Raw genomic sequence first — 15808 nt, forward strand, 5'->3', positions numbered from 1 at the left:
TTGTTGTATTATGTAACAAATGGTATAAAAAAAAATATGAACTCCAAGTTATAAATACATTTTTAATTTGCTATCATTATATTCAATTGACATCCCTTTTAGCTTGTCATCCCTTTTAATATCTCCCAAATAAAGCATGAGCTAACATATTAGGTAATGTTTGTGAGTGTAGATAATATGAAGCCTATTCATGTGCATGCCATAATTTTCCATAAAGTAAAATGTTTGTGAGCAAGTTAAGGAACAATAAGTCCCAGCATGCCCAGGAAAACACGCTGTAGGGCAGTATTGCTGGGACTTGCAGTTCTGCAATAGATGGAGAGGAATAGGCTGCACAGTGATGATAAACTACAGGTTCAGTCATCCATTGTGGTGGAGGATCACGGGAAATGTAGTCCACCAACATGTGGCGCTGATCCCCTCTCCCAGGATGCATCACGTCGTACTGCTGGCACGCACGTTCCCTTAACATCCTGCTGGCCGGTGACGTCAGTGCGCAGGACGTCAGGGACGTGAGTCCCAGCAACGTCTTCCTGGGTTGCAGCTGGGTACAGTGGATGTCCTGAGCTATACGTCTGTCCCCCTCTGTATGTCCGGACCGTGCCCCGCATGCTGCCACCCGATGGGCACACCAGCCGCGGCCTCGGGCACACGCACAGCCTGCTGACCTGGTCCTCGTCCCCTGCTGGTGCATTCTGGGTAATGTGTCCTATGGTCAGTCCTGGTTATTGTCCCCTGTGCTGGGTCCACTTACACGGCACTCAGCCCACTGCTCTGTGGAAGGGGCAGTTCATCTTAATAATATAATTATTATGCCACACAACTTAATTGACCTCAGGGCACTGCTTAGGTGAGGTGGCAATTCATTCTAAAATCTGAATTAATTTGTTATTAAAAACCCAGGTGATCACTTCTCCAGGTCTCTGGGATAGAATCTGTGTCATCCCTCCAGGTCAATTCATATCTAATTATTAATATGCAATAAAAATGCATGTACTCAAATCCTCCACATGAGCTGGGTAACAGTGTAAGCTAGTTCAAACCTGGAACAGACCACTGGTATGTTATTTGTAAAAGATCATGTTTACTTTTTGCCTGAAACGTCCTTATTCAAGTTTGTCCTATTAGGAGACACTGTGCATTAGCTTTCAGATATTATATTCACAGTAGTTGTAGAATGGACATGGCAAGTGTGCATTGATGAAAATTGCAGAGCCTAAAGTAAGTAAAAATGGGGGCTGGTATAAATTCTGGTACAAAGGAAAGGTCAGTTTTATGACCGCTTAGCCAGCAGTGAAGATTTAAAGGCTGCCAATATTAACTTTTTTTGTTCTGATTAAAGCATCCTCAACATAATCATATTGCCATCAGCTATATTGTTTTTGTTTTTGCAGCACTGTAAAAACTTTAAAATATAAAGATTGCATCCAAAAGATTTAATTAAAAAATTGTTATGCTCGCCCATTCAATCCATGCTATGTTTAATTTATCCATATAAATCAATCTGGTTGTACCTGACATTTTTCTAGTGCAGTTTAGAAAATTATAGTAAACATCTGTCTGCTATTGATGACTGTACATGTGGGCATATAACACTACATTTTTAAATAAGCCCCTCTGTGTTCAAGTGAAAGTCAATATTTTTTTATATACATATTTTAACATTATTTCGTTTAGCTTGTTTCAGACCCTTAATAGTGAGCAGTATTAATACCCTATATGTAAATACTAAACATTGTGCTAGATTTTTCTTAATGATTCATTAAAATCAAATATATAATTGTCTGTCATTGAAACCTCTAAGTATGTAAAATGATCTTCTTGTAACTCTGTTTTTTTTTAGTGACAACAGGAAACTGGTATTGGAAGTTAAGTGCAGACCTTTGAATGAAGCTGAAAGGACCTCCAGTGCAAAGGTACTTCTGCTTAATTACACAGCCAGAGTGCATGGATGAAAGGATGTTCCTTTACTATACAAATAAGGGACATGACATAAATTGAGTCTTTCCTTATATTGTCCCCCGTAGGCTTGAAAGCACTGTTCCCCTTCACTGCTTAAAGAACTATGCTTCATTGTACGTGTTTGGTGGGTGGGTTGCACGTGAATAATACCACAAAATGCTAATGGATGATCTATAAGGAAAACCCCTCAAAATATTATATTACATTGAAATGTGGATGCAGTTTTATGCGTCATCATTTAGTGTTAGTGTGCAGGGGCGATGTATCAGAATTTACCCTTACTACAGGAAGCCTATGAAATGTAAACAATAAATAAATATGTTTTAAGACGATTGTAAAAAAAAATGAAGGAAGGAAGCTTGTCTTTCCGTTTGCATGCTGTGTGTGTAGTTTACCTTAGAAATAATTTACATGGGTATGTTGTACCTGAGTCTGTTTGCAACATATCAACAGAAAAATAAAATGTAAAAGTAAACTGTCCACTCTTTTTCCTGGAACAATGTCAAATGTGTACTCCGGAGAGCTAGACGATTACATTTTGGTGTAAATATTTGGGATTGCACTAATTGGGTCAAGATAACTATGGGGAGATTCATACAACTGTGTTTTTTTAAAAAAAATATAAAATCTAATTGTGTAGACCAAGGAGTAGAAAACATTATTCCCGGTGAAACTGGCAGATCACTAAACAAGTCAGATGTTTAAGGGCTGAAAGCTTTCGGAATTAAACTTTCTTAACCCATTAATATACATTTACTATTTTCCCTTAAGGTGGATTATATTTTTTTTATGTAGTTTCAGCGATGCTCTGCTCCAATATACAATGCTGAAAATTAAACGTGATATGAGCCCAAGCAAGGTGAACCTGCTGTAGGAGATCAGTGATGGGGAACCCGATTCACCTTCCACTGCCCTCGAATCTTCAGTAACCTTATCTCAGTAATAAGTTAATACTGCAGTTAATTAAAGAATAAGACACCAATCTATAATATATCAGCAGGGATTTTAAAGTAAGACGAACAATTGTTAGAAACTGCAACAAATAAACCAGACAATTAAATGCAGCTACTGGGTGACCAGTTTTGCCACCAGCTTCGGATCAGGCACAATGCAGTTCTGCAGTGAGGGTTCCATCTGTCAACCTTCTGTGCTTGTCTTTAATGTGCCACGTGTAAGTGGAATCCCAAATAAACACCTTTGCAGCACGCTGTTCTGTACAGGACCTACCTAAAAATTCTTTACAGCGGAGGAAGACCAAGAGCTGGGACCCATGGAACGTAAAGCAGAGAAAAGGACTGATAGGGCACTGGGGGCCGCAGGTCAAGGCTCAGAGGTCTGCTTGTTGCATGTCGTTGCTTTGGACTTCGTGTGTACTATAATTATGTAAGGGCATGATGGGATTTGTAATGCTAAATGTCGGAATGTGAATGTTATTGGAAATCGAACAAGTGAGATGTATAGTTGACTTGGCAGACTATTTAATTCCTTTGTTTACTCTAGGTAAAGATCTCAAAGGATGGCTGTCACACAGTTTCGTCTCTTTAAGATTTGCACTTGCCTTGCATCCATTCTCGCCTTCTTCAAGAGATTAATATGCAGGTATTGCTGATAACACCGCTCCTGCCAATTTCTTGATGACTTAATGTAGTTAACTTTTTTATTTTTATTTTTCTAATTGTAAAATTTGTACTCCCATTTTGCTTTTTTGCATTAGAGGACACCGCACAATAGGGCATAGGTCCTGCTGCTGGGCCTATAGACCCTAAGGGCAGCTTCACTTCACTTTCATGTCCGGCCGCGCACATTGCGTTAAGGAATCTCCGAATATTTTTCTGCCCCCTTCAATGGGACACAAGGAAAAATGAGCTGAGATTTCAGCCTGAACATTTCAATCTGTTTCCACAGATTGTTTCGAGAGACACTTTACACTGTATCTCCTCCTTAGATGTAATTCTGCAGACCATGTCGGCTAAAAATGAAACTAGCTACCATAGTTATTTAGGCATTTAGGTCTATATTTGTTTTGTATGTTTTACTTTTCTATGTTGTGGCAGTATTTCCATTTTTAAGAGATTATTGTTTATGTATCACTTTATAAAGTAAAACAATTATACATTTTGTTTAGTACAATTTACAATTCTGTCGGTCTTCTACTCTAACAAGATGTAGTAACCCATATCAACCAATCAGACGTTATCGTTCAGTGTCTAGTTTGCTTTACTGGTCATAGAGAAAACTTAATGTGTCATTGGCTGCTATGGTTTGATTTAGCCACCACACCCTCAACTTCCACCCTCCTTTATAGACTACATGCCCAAAATATTGCTGCTGAAGTACTTTGTAAATCTCAGTGTTTCATTTCCCCACACCCTTTAAAAAGTCAGACTGGTTCCAATATTCATGAGACTGTCCCATAAATCCTTTATGATTGCAACCTTGGTTATCTAATAATATTGTGAAGTAGGGACATGGGCGTCATATCCTCAACATTGATATTTCGTTCTATCAGCCTGTTGCTGAGAAAATGTATACTCAGTTTATCTGGAAATTATACAGAAAACAATAACCTATATCCATATATCTGGATATTTTGGTTGGTGTTTTGATGGAAACGTCTCACTCTGTTTTTCCTTTCAGGTCAGGACGTGGCAGAAAGCTAAGTGGTGATCAGATCACTTTGCCAACAGCAGTAGATTACTCGTCTGTTCCTAAGCAGGTAAGATATCGTCTTTTACGTGTGTCGTCCATAACTCACATTGTGTCTTCTAACTGACTTCTTCAGTAGAGCTGTGTGAGTGAGGATGTAATGAGTTTGATTACAATCAAGGCTCTATCTGTGTGGAGTTTGTATGTTCTATCCGTGTTTGTGTGGGTTTCCTCCAGGTGCTCCTGTTCTCTCCCACAGTCCAAAAACATAGAGGTAGGAAAATTGGCTTTTGACCAAATCCCGTGTGTGTGTGTGTGTGTGTGTGTGTGTGTGTGTGTGTTAGAGAATTTAGAATGTAAGCTCCAATGGGGCATGGACTGATGTACAGAGAATAAGTAATCATTACATGATTGGTGCTTTATAATGGATAATATATAGCACCGTCATGTTTTGAAGCAGTGTACAAATAATTTATTAATTCACATCCGTTCCTGTTCTAGTCGGACTTAATTTCCCCACCACGGACACACAAAACATTAGAGCCAATTTTATTGGAAGATGTTTTTGGTCTTTGGGAGGAAAACGCCCAAATACGGGAAGAACATACTAACTCCATGTAGATGGTGCCCTGGTTGGCAGGCTCGCATGGCTGATTCCTAGAGTTTTACAGTAGTAGGAATTCAAAATAAAAGATTGAAATATAAAATGTAACTTTGCCGTTATTTGCACCTAATTCTGTGGCACCACTGGGTACTCCTCACAGCTTACTGGTCCATAGTGCAGGGCATAGGATACTGGATCATTTAAGTAAGTGTTGTTTGGGGCTTTAAAGCTGTGATTGGCAAATGTGGATGGTTGGCAGTGCCAGGTGTAAGGAATAGCGTGTAAGAAGGTCCGTGTGTATCGGTAGCTGATCGTGTGCGCACACAGATTGTGGTATTATTTCCCCCTACGTGCCATAGAGATTTATTATTTAACTATAATTTCTGGTGGCTTGTCCGGGGAGAATGTTTTGTTTAATGATAAAAGTTGTATCAGTATAACTAATAAAAAATAAATATAATCTGAAATCCCAGTCCACAAGATACAACACAAGCTCTGACTGTAACTCAAAATCATCATCATTTATTTATATAGCGCCACTGATTCCGCAGCGCTGTACGGAGAGCACATTCACATCGGTCCCTGCCCCATTGGGGCTTACAGTCTAAGTTCCCTAACATACAGACACAGACAGAGAGACTAGGGTCACTTTTGATAGCAGCCAATTAACCTACTAGTATGTTTTTGGAATGTGGGAGGAAACTGGAGCACCAATATTATCAAAACAATCATTATTTTACAATAAATTGAATTAAATTTGTTTTTTTGGTTTTTTATTTTTTAATGCCATTTGAAACACATTTTGTCATTAGTTGGTTAATAAAACAATGTTTGGCTCTGCTGAAACATCCTTCTTAAAGCTTTTACGTTCTTGTGTTTGTCATGGAGGTGGAGGAATGGAGCTCGTGGGATGAGGACGCCCCCACCAGTGTGAAGATTGAAGGTGGAAACGGAACTTTAGCTACACAGAACTCCGTGGAGCAAGATGAACCCGACTATTTCAAAGACATGACGCCGACCATCCGGAAGACGCAGAAAGTGAGTTTGTAGATCTGTCCCGTTCCATGACCTGAGTTATTTCATACCTCTATGTGGAGCTAAGCCTGAAAATACCAGCTGTGTTCATACATGTGAGAAGTGGTAACTGTTATATACACTCCTGCGTCAGCTCTTCCAGCTCAGCCTTTGTGGAGGTCCAGCTGCTGTAGTGATCTCACAAAGTGGGGGGTATTCTACCACATATACAGAGGGCATAGGATATTCCCATAACGGAAATGCTTTGCTCTGATTTTTAAGTATGAAATAAATGGCTGAGTATAAGGCGTTCAAAACGTCTTCTTTATCATTCATTTTAGTAGAATGGTAATTTAAGTCTGTGTATTATGATGTGGGAAATATTGTTATCGATTATTTTATTTTTTTATAAAAATTTTTTTAAAGGATGACCGAATTCCAAAATTGGAACTCCGATATGAACCATGAAGGTTATATACATTGTTCAGTGCTAACCTGACATTCCACTCCAAAGTATTGCCTTATCTCTATGTGCTATTAGATAGCTGCAGCACTCCCCACATCTTTAGAACAGTGCCCTGATGTGATCTGATACAGATCAGAAATTTGAGAAATAGTTTTGTGCTGCTGTGACATCACTGGCCCCGCCTCTATTTGAGAATCAACCAATCATACTGTGCAAGTCTGCTAATCTACTCTTCATTTGCTGAAGAGGAGTAAAGCTGGGTGCACACTACTGAATTTTCCACCAACTTTTTATGCCGATCGATTTTACATGCGATCGATGGTCCGTTTGTTCGGTCCATGGACTGCATACACACTAGCCTTGTTTTAGAAGATAAAGGGAAGAGCGGACGTCCCTTTAGCGACTTTTTACAGCCATGTTGTCGTGAGCAATGATTGCAATTTCGTACACATCGGTCGGAGGTTTATACACACTACACAACGGAAACGAGATTGTAACGAAAATATTTAACGGTACGACCAACCAAATAAGGCGACAATCGTCCATTTGGGCAGACTTTCGACCATATTGTCACTACACACACTGACCCGACTTTTGAACGAGTGGTCGTATGTCGGCTGATTGAGCCAATTAGTGGACAAAAACCCTGTAGTGTGTACCCAGCTTAAGACAGACCGTGCTGATATTGGTTGATGATTTTATATTTTTAATTAGTAGCATGTTATTTCCTTTTTCTACAACTACTAGTAGAAAGTGTTAGACCTGAATGGTAAACCTAATAGTTTACTTGACAGATATCAGAAAAATCTTCTCCAAGAAACAAAAGCACTAATGATAACTGTTGCTAAATAAGTACAAAACATGGGGCACCATAGGGGCAGTAAGCATTAGTTACCAGACGCTAGACAAGTGCAGGGTGGGGGGTTAGATCCTAGTATGACAGATTTACGGAAGCTGCAACATTTAAATTTCAACATATTTAATTTTTTGCACTGGATTTAGATATCTGCACTTTGTGCTGGTGCCCCAATTATTAAGTCACAGGTCGTTTTTTTTGGAAATGGAAGTGCAATATTTGTATCCACAGCGTGCACTGTTGTTTGTTTTTCTTTTATTAATTTTCATTCTCTGATGATGTAGATCATTGTAATTGATATTAGATAGACCTGTCCAACAGTTAGGATGCCTGAACTTCAGCAGCCTTTGCATACGTGTAATGTTTGGGAAGTGATTTCAGCAGAGAAGTCATATTGTCTGCATGTTGCATATTTTATTCTTTATTCCTCCGCACACTGCAATTCATTGACCTTGCTTCTCTCCCATGCTGTTACTTGCAGATTATTATTAAGAAGAGAGAGCCAATCAATTTCACTATCCCAGATGGGACCCTAGGATTTTCCAGCAGACTGGCAGCTACACAGGATCTTCCATTTGTTCATCAATCTGTGAGTAAATTATAAATATTGTAAGTATGGTCTCATGTTACATAGTTATGGATCAGTCCGGTCACTAGTAATCTCAGGCTCAGGTCGCAGCTATTAGCTGAGCAGGGTTTGAGTGATGTTTTTTATCCTTGGTAAATGGAGCTGCTCCGTTTTCTATACTGCAATGATTTGTGTCCGGAAGCTTTATTTATTTTTTTGTTGTTTTAATAAAGTGAAGTTGTGGGATGAAACAATATTCATATGGATGTTGCCTATTCATTCATAATTGTGTCACGAGTTTCTGGTGAATGTATGTATATATAGGCTGAATATTGGTTCAGGCCACACAATGGATGCCTCAACTGTGTGTGGGTCACAAGCTCACTTTATAGACCTTTTGTAGACTGAACTAATCTTTCCGTTCTGCACAAGATCTGCGTCTCTCATCCACCCTCATTTCATCCTCCCATTCCCGGGTACAGGACTTTTTTCCGGGCTGCACCCACTCTATGGAATTCTCTCCCTCGCACAATAAGACTCTTCTCTGGTGTACAAACTTTCAAGCGTTCTCTGAAAACTCACCTCTTCAGACAAGCTTATAATATTCCTCAACCACCCTCTTAACCTCACTACATTACCCCATTACCACCCATTATACAACTAGCCCCCTGACCAACATTGTTGTGTGACAGGATCATTTAGCTTATGAGTCACTTTTACCTTTGCAGTCTGGCTGGACCGAAATGCAAAATGTAGACTTAACCTCATGTATCAAACTCCCATTGTCCCCATAGATTGTAAGGTTGCGAGCAGGGCCTGCTCACCTCTTTGTCTGTTTTACCCAGTTTGTTTATTAGTTTACTGTGTTTGTCCCCAATTGTAAAGCGCTACGGAATATGTTGGCGCTATATAAATAGATGATATTTCTGAGAATACAGCTTATAATTTCCCAAATAAACTATAAAGGGGTCAGTGTATATTTGACTGATTCCTGGTGAATTGATAGGCTGGTTCAGTCTACAAAAGGTCTGCCCCTATAGGGGCCACTTACAGTTTAAAGCTTTGTTTACATGGAGAACTCTGGTAAAGAATGCGGAACTTGGTTTCTTATAAATAGAATTCGGTGACTCATGAGAGAATAGTTTGTGGAAGCAGAGTTTAACCCAATGATAAAATACGATATGTGGTCATATATAAAATAAGTACATTGAATCACTGTTGAATTTACCCCTCTAGTGAGGAGGCACATTGCCAATCGTTGAGATCAGATTTGTATATTTTCGTGACTAGCAAAAAAGTGTACAGTTGTGGCCCTTGGCATAACATTTTGGGGGCTTAGGTTGGTTTCGATGTGAACATGAGGGTAGGAGTGGGGCAATATAACTGAAGTACCATGAATATTATCTTGCATAATGCAACTGGTGTGAAATTGGCTCAGAATGTGGCTATGGTTAAACCAAGACAGGAGAATGGTTTTCACTGATTGTGAAGGGGTTTTAGGCAACACAGAGAAAAGTTTTGATACATAGGTTTATGGTTGGAACAAAAGTTTTTTATGGGTATAAAAACAAGAGTGGAAATACAATGTAATATATGTCTCATGCTACAATGTAGTTATGTTCGTGCAGAAAGTTGATGGGACATAGTCTAATGCAGAATTTGCCTTAATGTGTAAGCCTTTTTCTGTGTGTGTGTGTGTGTGTGTGTGTGTGTGTGTGCGCGCGCGCGTGCATGCATCGGTGTGTGTGTGTCTCACAGGGAGGAATCAGTCACTTAGCAGGCAGGAAGTTGCTCCTTTGCAGAACATGTACTGTCTGGCAGGGTAAAGTCTGTTAATGTCACTGCTCCATGCCTAGCTCTATTTCTGGTTCTAGCTCCTTCTGTTTTGTCTCCAGCAGTGGCTCACTTGCTACGTTTTAGATATAAGGTCACTTGTCTTACAAGGACAGAGCAGAACTGGAGAATGACCTGACGCCTTCTGCCAACCAACATAGAGGATTTAACTTTTGATTAATGTGCATTTCTAGGCAGAACTGGGGGATTTGGAAACATGGCAAGAAAACTCTAATGCCTGGGAGGAAGAGGAAGATGCCGGCTGGCAGGCCGAGGAGGTTCTAAGGTAATGGCCCAGAAGGTGTCCTGTGGTATGGCTCCATATCATGTCACACTTATTCCGGTATATATTCATCTCTCCTTATGGCCATGGCTTTCATGGCTGGAAAGTTTTAACAGGAGCATAGAGGTGTAATATTAACTTTCTACGGTTGTATAGATGTTACATTTCCCAGGATAGATCTTGGTTTAAATAATATATTGTGACGTTTCTTTTATTAGTTGTTTTTTTAGCCTGATGCGTTTATTTTCATGTTCTCCTTTAGCTGTGTATTCTTTGCTGTATCCCAATGATATGGGGTTACTTCCAATAATTTTACAAAGCTGTCTCAAATGTTCTTGTTCATATTTTCTATCTGGTAACATGTTCTACAGATATTCTGTCTGTCCAAGGAAATATATCTTCGTTTTGTTAGGAAGCATAAGATTAACTAGTCCTTCAGTAATGAGGTATGACTGTTTGGTATAGTGAGTCATAACTATTAACGTAAAGTACGAATTAGAGTTCACCTGCTTTCCCTAAAACTCCTGAAGGACAGATTCAATTAAGCAAAGTGCCTACAGGTTATTTTTATTATTATTATTATTCTTATTCTTATGAGCCATGAATATTGATTTCACAGTTAATAAAATCGCTGTTTTTTCCCCCCAGGAATTATTTTTGGGTGGAGTATTGAGCTTACAGAAGAGTGCTTTTCACTAAGCCAGTGTTGGCTAACCTGTGACACTCCAGGTGTTTGTGAAACTAGAAGTCCCAGCATACCCTTCCAGCAAAAAGCTGCTATATATTGGCAAAGCATGCTGGGATTTGTAGTTTCACAACACCTGGAGTGTCACAGGTTAGCCAACACTGCACTAAGCTATCCAGTAACAAGTATATTAATTCTGAGCCCCTCTCACAGACCGGAGGCAGGTGGCAGGTTTGGTACCCTCTCTGTGACAAGCATTTTACTACAGGATGACTATAAATATTTCTTCAGAACAGCAAACATGCACTCATTGATCTATATGCTGGTTGTAACTAAAAATGGATCTGTGCGTGCCAGTTATATTTGTCAAATGTTGATTTATTGAAATTTGTTTCTGTGAGTCATTCCATCAGGTTCTGCTTAATGAGAAGACGCTCTTCCTCTGCAACAGAATAAGGGGGGGTGATATCTTTGCCCATTAGAGTTTAAAATTTATGTTTGGTGCCGGGACTTAGAAATACAAAATGACTTGTATAAAACTATAACGAGCTGACATTGTGCTTTACAGGGTTTATCTTGATGTCATTGTTAGTACATTTAACCACTGAACCACTCTTTCTGTCTGATCAGATTGTTATGAGCTGAAACGAGAGTCTTTAAGTCAAGTGTTGAGATATTGAAATAATGTCCAGCACTTCTACCACTATAGTGATGTCTGTCCTTACAGGGTTAATTAAATATAGAAGCTTGGACTATAGCTGTGATTCAAAAGAATTTAAAAAATGGAATTAAACAAATCCATTTTTTTATGTTTTTTTTTTAAAGTTATGAATACTCAAGGACAGTCTTGTTAGAAGGTTTCTTATATATGTGAATAATCATTCAGTAAAAATAGGGCAAAACAAATTGGTTTTATCACCTTTTATTGTTAAAGAACTAGGCCACACACATTAGCTAGTCTGGGATTTGCAGTTCGTGTACCCACCTGCACTGCCTCTGCTGTCATTTCTCCCCACAGATAGAAGTTTAAAAGAAAATTGTGGTCTTTGTAAAGTGATTAATTAATCTGTACAATTGGTTTTAGCGACCACATTGTGTCTATATCATCATCATCATTTATTTATATAGCGCCAACATATTCCGTAGCGCTTTACAATTGGGGACAAATACAGTAAGAAACAAACTGGGTAAAACACAGAGATGAGAAGTCCCTGCTCACAAGCTTCCAATCTGTCTGTCTACAACCTTTAGGCTTGCAGGCTGCATGTTCCCACACTTCTCTGCTACTTAGCTGGAGTGGGTTATTATTGCTATGCACATTATGGTTATAAAATAACTCAACACTGAAATATAGATGGATAAGAACATTGAAGTATTTTTTTAGGCTTATTTTTAGACTATTGCCTATAATCTCTTTTACTTAACCCAGCGTTTATCTATTAAAATCCTAAACTATTGTATGTGTAAAACACTGAGTAATTTGTAAGCTGTTTATTTTATAATATGCAAGTAATACTATTGTATGAATACACTCTTCTAAATTTTACCTGTATAAATGGGGAGTTCTTATCATTAGGAAACCTTGTGAAGTATACAGAATAATGCCCCTCTTGCTATAAATTATTATGGCAGCACAGTGGCCTAGTGGTTAGCACTTCTGTCTCACAGCACTGCGGTCATGAGTTTGATTCCCGACCATGGCCTTATCTGTGTGGAGTTTGTATGTTCTCCCTTTGTTTGCGTGGGTTTCCTCCGGGTGCTCCGGTTTCCTCCCATACGCCAAAAACATACTAGTAGGTTAATTGGCTGCTGTCAAAATTGACCCTAGTCTCTCTCTGTCTTTCTGTATCTGTGTGTGAGTGTGTCTATATTAGGGAATTTAGACTGTAAGCTCCAATTGGGGCAGGGACTGATGTGAATGAGTTCTCTGTACAGCGCTGCGGAATTAGTGGCGCTATATAAATAAATGATGATGATGATATGGCTAATGGATGTCACACCAGCCTATCACCAAACACCTGTATCTTCTAATCTTTATAATTCACATCAGAGGGTACATTATCACACGTATAATCATTGCTGCTTTTGCGATTTTGTGACTAAAATACAAATTTTCTAAATACTCTTTATTAAACAGGCAGCAGAAAATAGCCGAGCGAGAAAAGAGATCTGCAGAGCAGCAACGAAAGAAAATGGAGAAGGAAGCACAGCGGCAAATAAAGAAGGATCAAACCAAAATTGGTGTCAAATTATCCTAACAGTTGATGAACGACTTGGATGCAGCGGTTGGCGCTGACTCTCACAAACATTTCTACGCGTTTTACAATGTTTTCGTGTTTTTGACTCCGAACCTGGATAACGGGAACATTCTCAACAAATGGTGGCTGGGATTTAAGGCAAAGGAGACCCCCATTATTACCTTTCTAAGACTTTGTAATCTTACACCAGATCATAATCGTCTCCTCAGACTAGCGCATGGGACTTTTAAGATGTAAAGCTGAAGGGAAAAAAAAATGGGTGTAAATAATTGACTTCTCCATTATGCTATATGAAAATATGTAATTACTGAATAAATAATTTTAAAGAGATTGCTAAATGTGTATTTAATTATTTCTATGCCCCATGTTCCCGGTCACTTATGATAAATAAATTAATAAATTCACCGATGAACAAATGGCAAAGGCCTGAAGCTTCTTACTTACTTTGCCCACTAGATGGCGTATGAGAGCCGTGTGAGTTTTTAGGATCTTTCCATATAAGTGTTGCTTTATGTCTATTAAATGTGATCTAACATACAGTAAAAAATAGGTTGTCTGCTAGTGGCCTGAGAAGACATGAGTGAATTCAGTCCACACCCACTTTTTTTTTTTTTGTTTAAATTACTATTTAAAGGGTACAAGCACACAAAGTATACACACAGTAGTATAATTAGCCCATATAAGTCAAAATAGATAACAATATACACGTCCGGAGGGGCCTGTAAAGCAGCCCCAGCTTTAACACAGAAGTATGTACACATAAACGAAGGCAAATAAGTATACGATTAGGCGGTCTGAACTGTATGGACATATTAAATACCAAACTATTGATGATGAATCGGAGTGTGAGGTCTTTTTTCTGTATTGTAATGGGGATGGGAAGGAGAGAAAGGGACCTAAGGGAGGGGGGGGGACTGAAACAAGACAAGGGACTCGCGTTGGCCAGCACACCTCTAATTGAAGGAAGCTGAATCCACATATAGTTTCGAATTAGACAGGTTATAGGAACAGGGATTAAGTATCCTGAGGATAAGAGCTATTATCGTGTGCAATTTAGGGACTATTGTAAATAAACCAGTCGTACCAGATTTGGGATAATTTGTGGGATTTATGGTTTAGGTATGCCGAATTTTTTTTTCATCGATGCCAAGAACCATATTTTATTGATGAGGTGCTGTCTAGATCACACCCACATTTTTTTTATCCTGCTCAAAGGAATCCTGCAAATCCCAAGTGGATCTAAGGGGTGGATCTGTAACTTGTGCTCCATGTGCAGATGTCCGTATAAGTAACCTGGAGGTGCAGTTTCACCACTTAAAATGATAGTGACATGAAAAATCACCTGTCGGAATAATATTCCCATGGTCTGCCTCCCATATAAACCAGAGGCACCTTGTGCCAGTCTTTCTGGAAGATTGAATATGCTCCACCTTTGAGCGGAGTCTGCCCAGTTACTAGTAGGGGAGCTAGCTTGTCTGTTTCCATTAGACATTCCCTGTCTAATGCTGCACCACAGCTTCTTCTAGGCCAGCTGCTCAATTATTGAGACCAAGACGATGTCCTTGCTGTATCATATAGGTTGGATGAACCAACCTTTTAGGGCTAGTTCCTGTTAATATTCTCAGATAACTGTACTACTTATTTTGAGGCAGTGTCTGCATGGCTGGACACCTACCAATGAGCTGTGGTCATCTGACCAATTGATCCTCTGCCAACAGCTACACCGGCCAATGGAATGCTCTATACTACTGTCTGGGATTCCTTATTCTTTTTGAGACATACACTATGGAGTCTTGGGGCAATCCCTGCAGGACTGACATCTCTTCACCTGCTGCTTTTATTGGTTACCCTTTTGTCCCTAGATGACTTGACTCATCTGGTATTTGACAGCCCTATTTATATTTGATAAATACTTGTTGGGTGACACTTTCACGTTTATCTTCATGGAGGAGATCCTGACTATATATTGAATGTTGGAGATCATTATTTGGGATGGTCTTGTTTTGCCAGAGGTACTGGGGATACTAACAAACCATCATCCATCGTTTTTAAAGAGAACTGCTCATTATGTTTTATATTTTCCCACTTACTATTCTGGCCCTGCTGTACATTAGTCTGCACTGATCCTTAATTATACTAGAGATGAGCGGGCTCGGATATCTGAAATCCGAGCCCACCCGAACGGTGCCAATCCGAGACAGATCCGGGTATTCCCGCCAATTGCAAAACTGAAACCGAGGCTCTGAGTCATAATCCCGCTGTCGGATCTCGCGATACTCGTATTCTATAAATTCCCCGCTAGCCGCCGCCATCTTCACTCGGGCATTGATCAGGGTAGAAAGAGGTTGTGTTAGGTGGTCCTCTGTCCTGCTATATCTCGTGCTGTGCTGTGCTGTGCTGTGTTCTGTCCTTCTAAGGGCATTATTTCCCCATTATTCCCAAGTTATAAAAAAAATTTAAAAAGTTATAAAAAAAAATAATTATAAAAAAAAGAATGATTGTTATTGAGGTTAATAATAGTGTAGGAGTGAAAATAAACCCAAAAACTTGATTTTAACACTTTTTATGTTTTTTTCAAAATTAATCCGAATCCAAAACCTTAAATCCGAACCAAAACCTTTCGTCAGGTGTTT

General features: G+C 39.3%; 1 protein-coding gene across 2 annotated transcripts; it reads left to right on the forward strand.

Moving 5' to 3' along the window:
- The first annotated feature begins 485 nt into the window (after nt 1-485).
- On the forward strand, nt 486-13505 carry EBAG9 (estrogen receptor binding site associated antigen 9). Of its 2 annotated transcripts, none has more exons than XM_075213971.1 (8): nt 486-714; nt 1844-1916; nt 3463-3561; nt 4600-4678; nt 6101-6250; nt 8030-8137; nt 10144-10235; nt 13055-13505. In XM_075213971.1, exons 3-8 carry the CDS (start codon nt 3479-3481, stop codon nt 13173-13175), a joined length of 633 nt encoding a protein of 210 aa, XP_075070072.1. In that variant the 5' UTR covers nt 486-714; nt 1844-1916; nt 3463-3478; the 3' UTR covers nt 13176-13505. The 2 variants fall into 2 exon arrangements, with proteins under 2 accessions (XP_075070072.1, XP_075070071.1); XM_075213970.1 differs by having other exon boundaries at nt 486-699.
- Nucleotides 13506-15808: the final 2303 nt, after the last annotated feature.

This window comes from Mixophyes fleayi, chromosome 5 (genome assembly GCF_038048845.1).
Source record: "Mixophyes fleayi isolate aMixFle1 chromosome 5, aMixFle1.hap1, whole genome shotgun sequence".
In the NCBI taxonomy this organism is placed as follows: Eukaryota; Metazoa; Chordata; class Amphibia; order Anura; family Limnodynastidae; genus Mixophyes; species Mixophyes fleayi.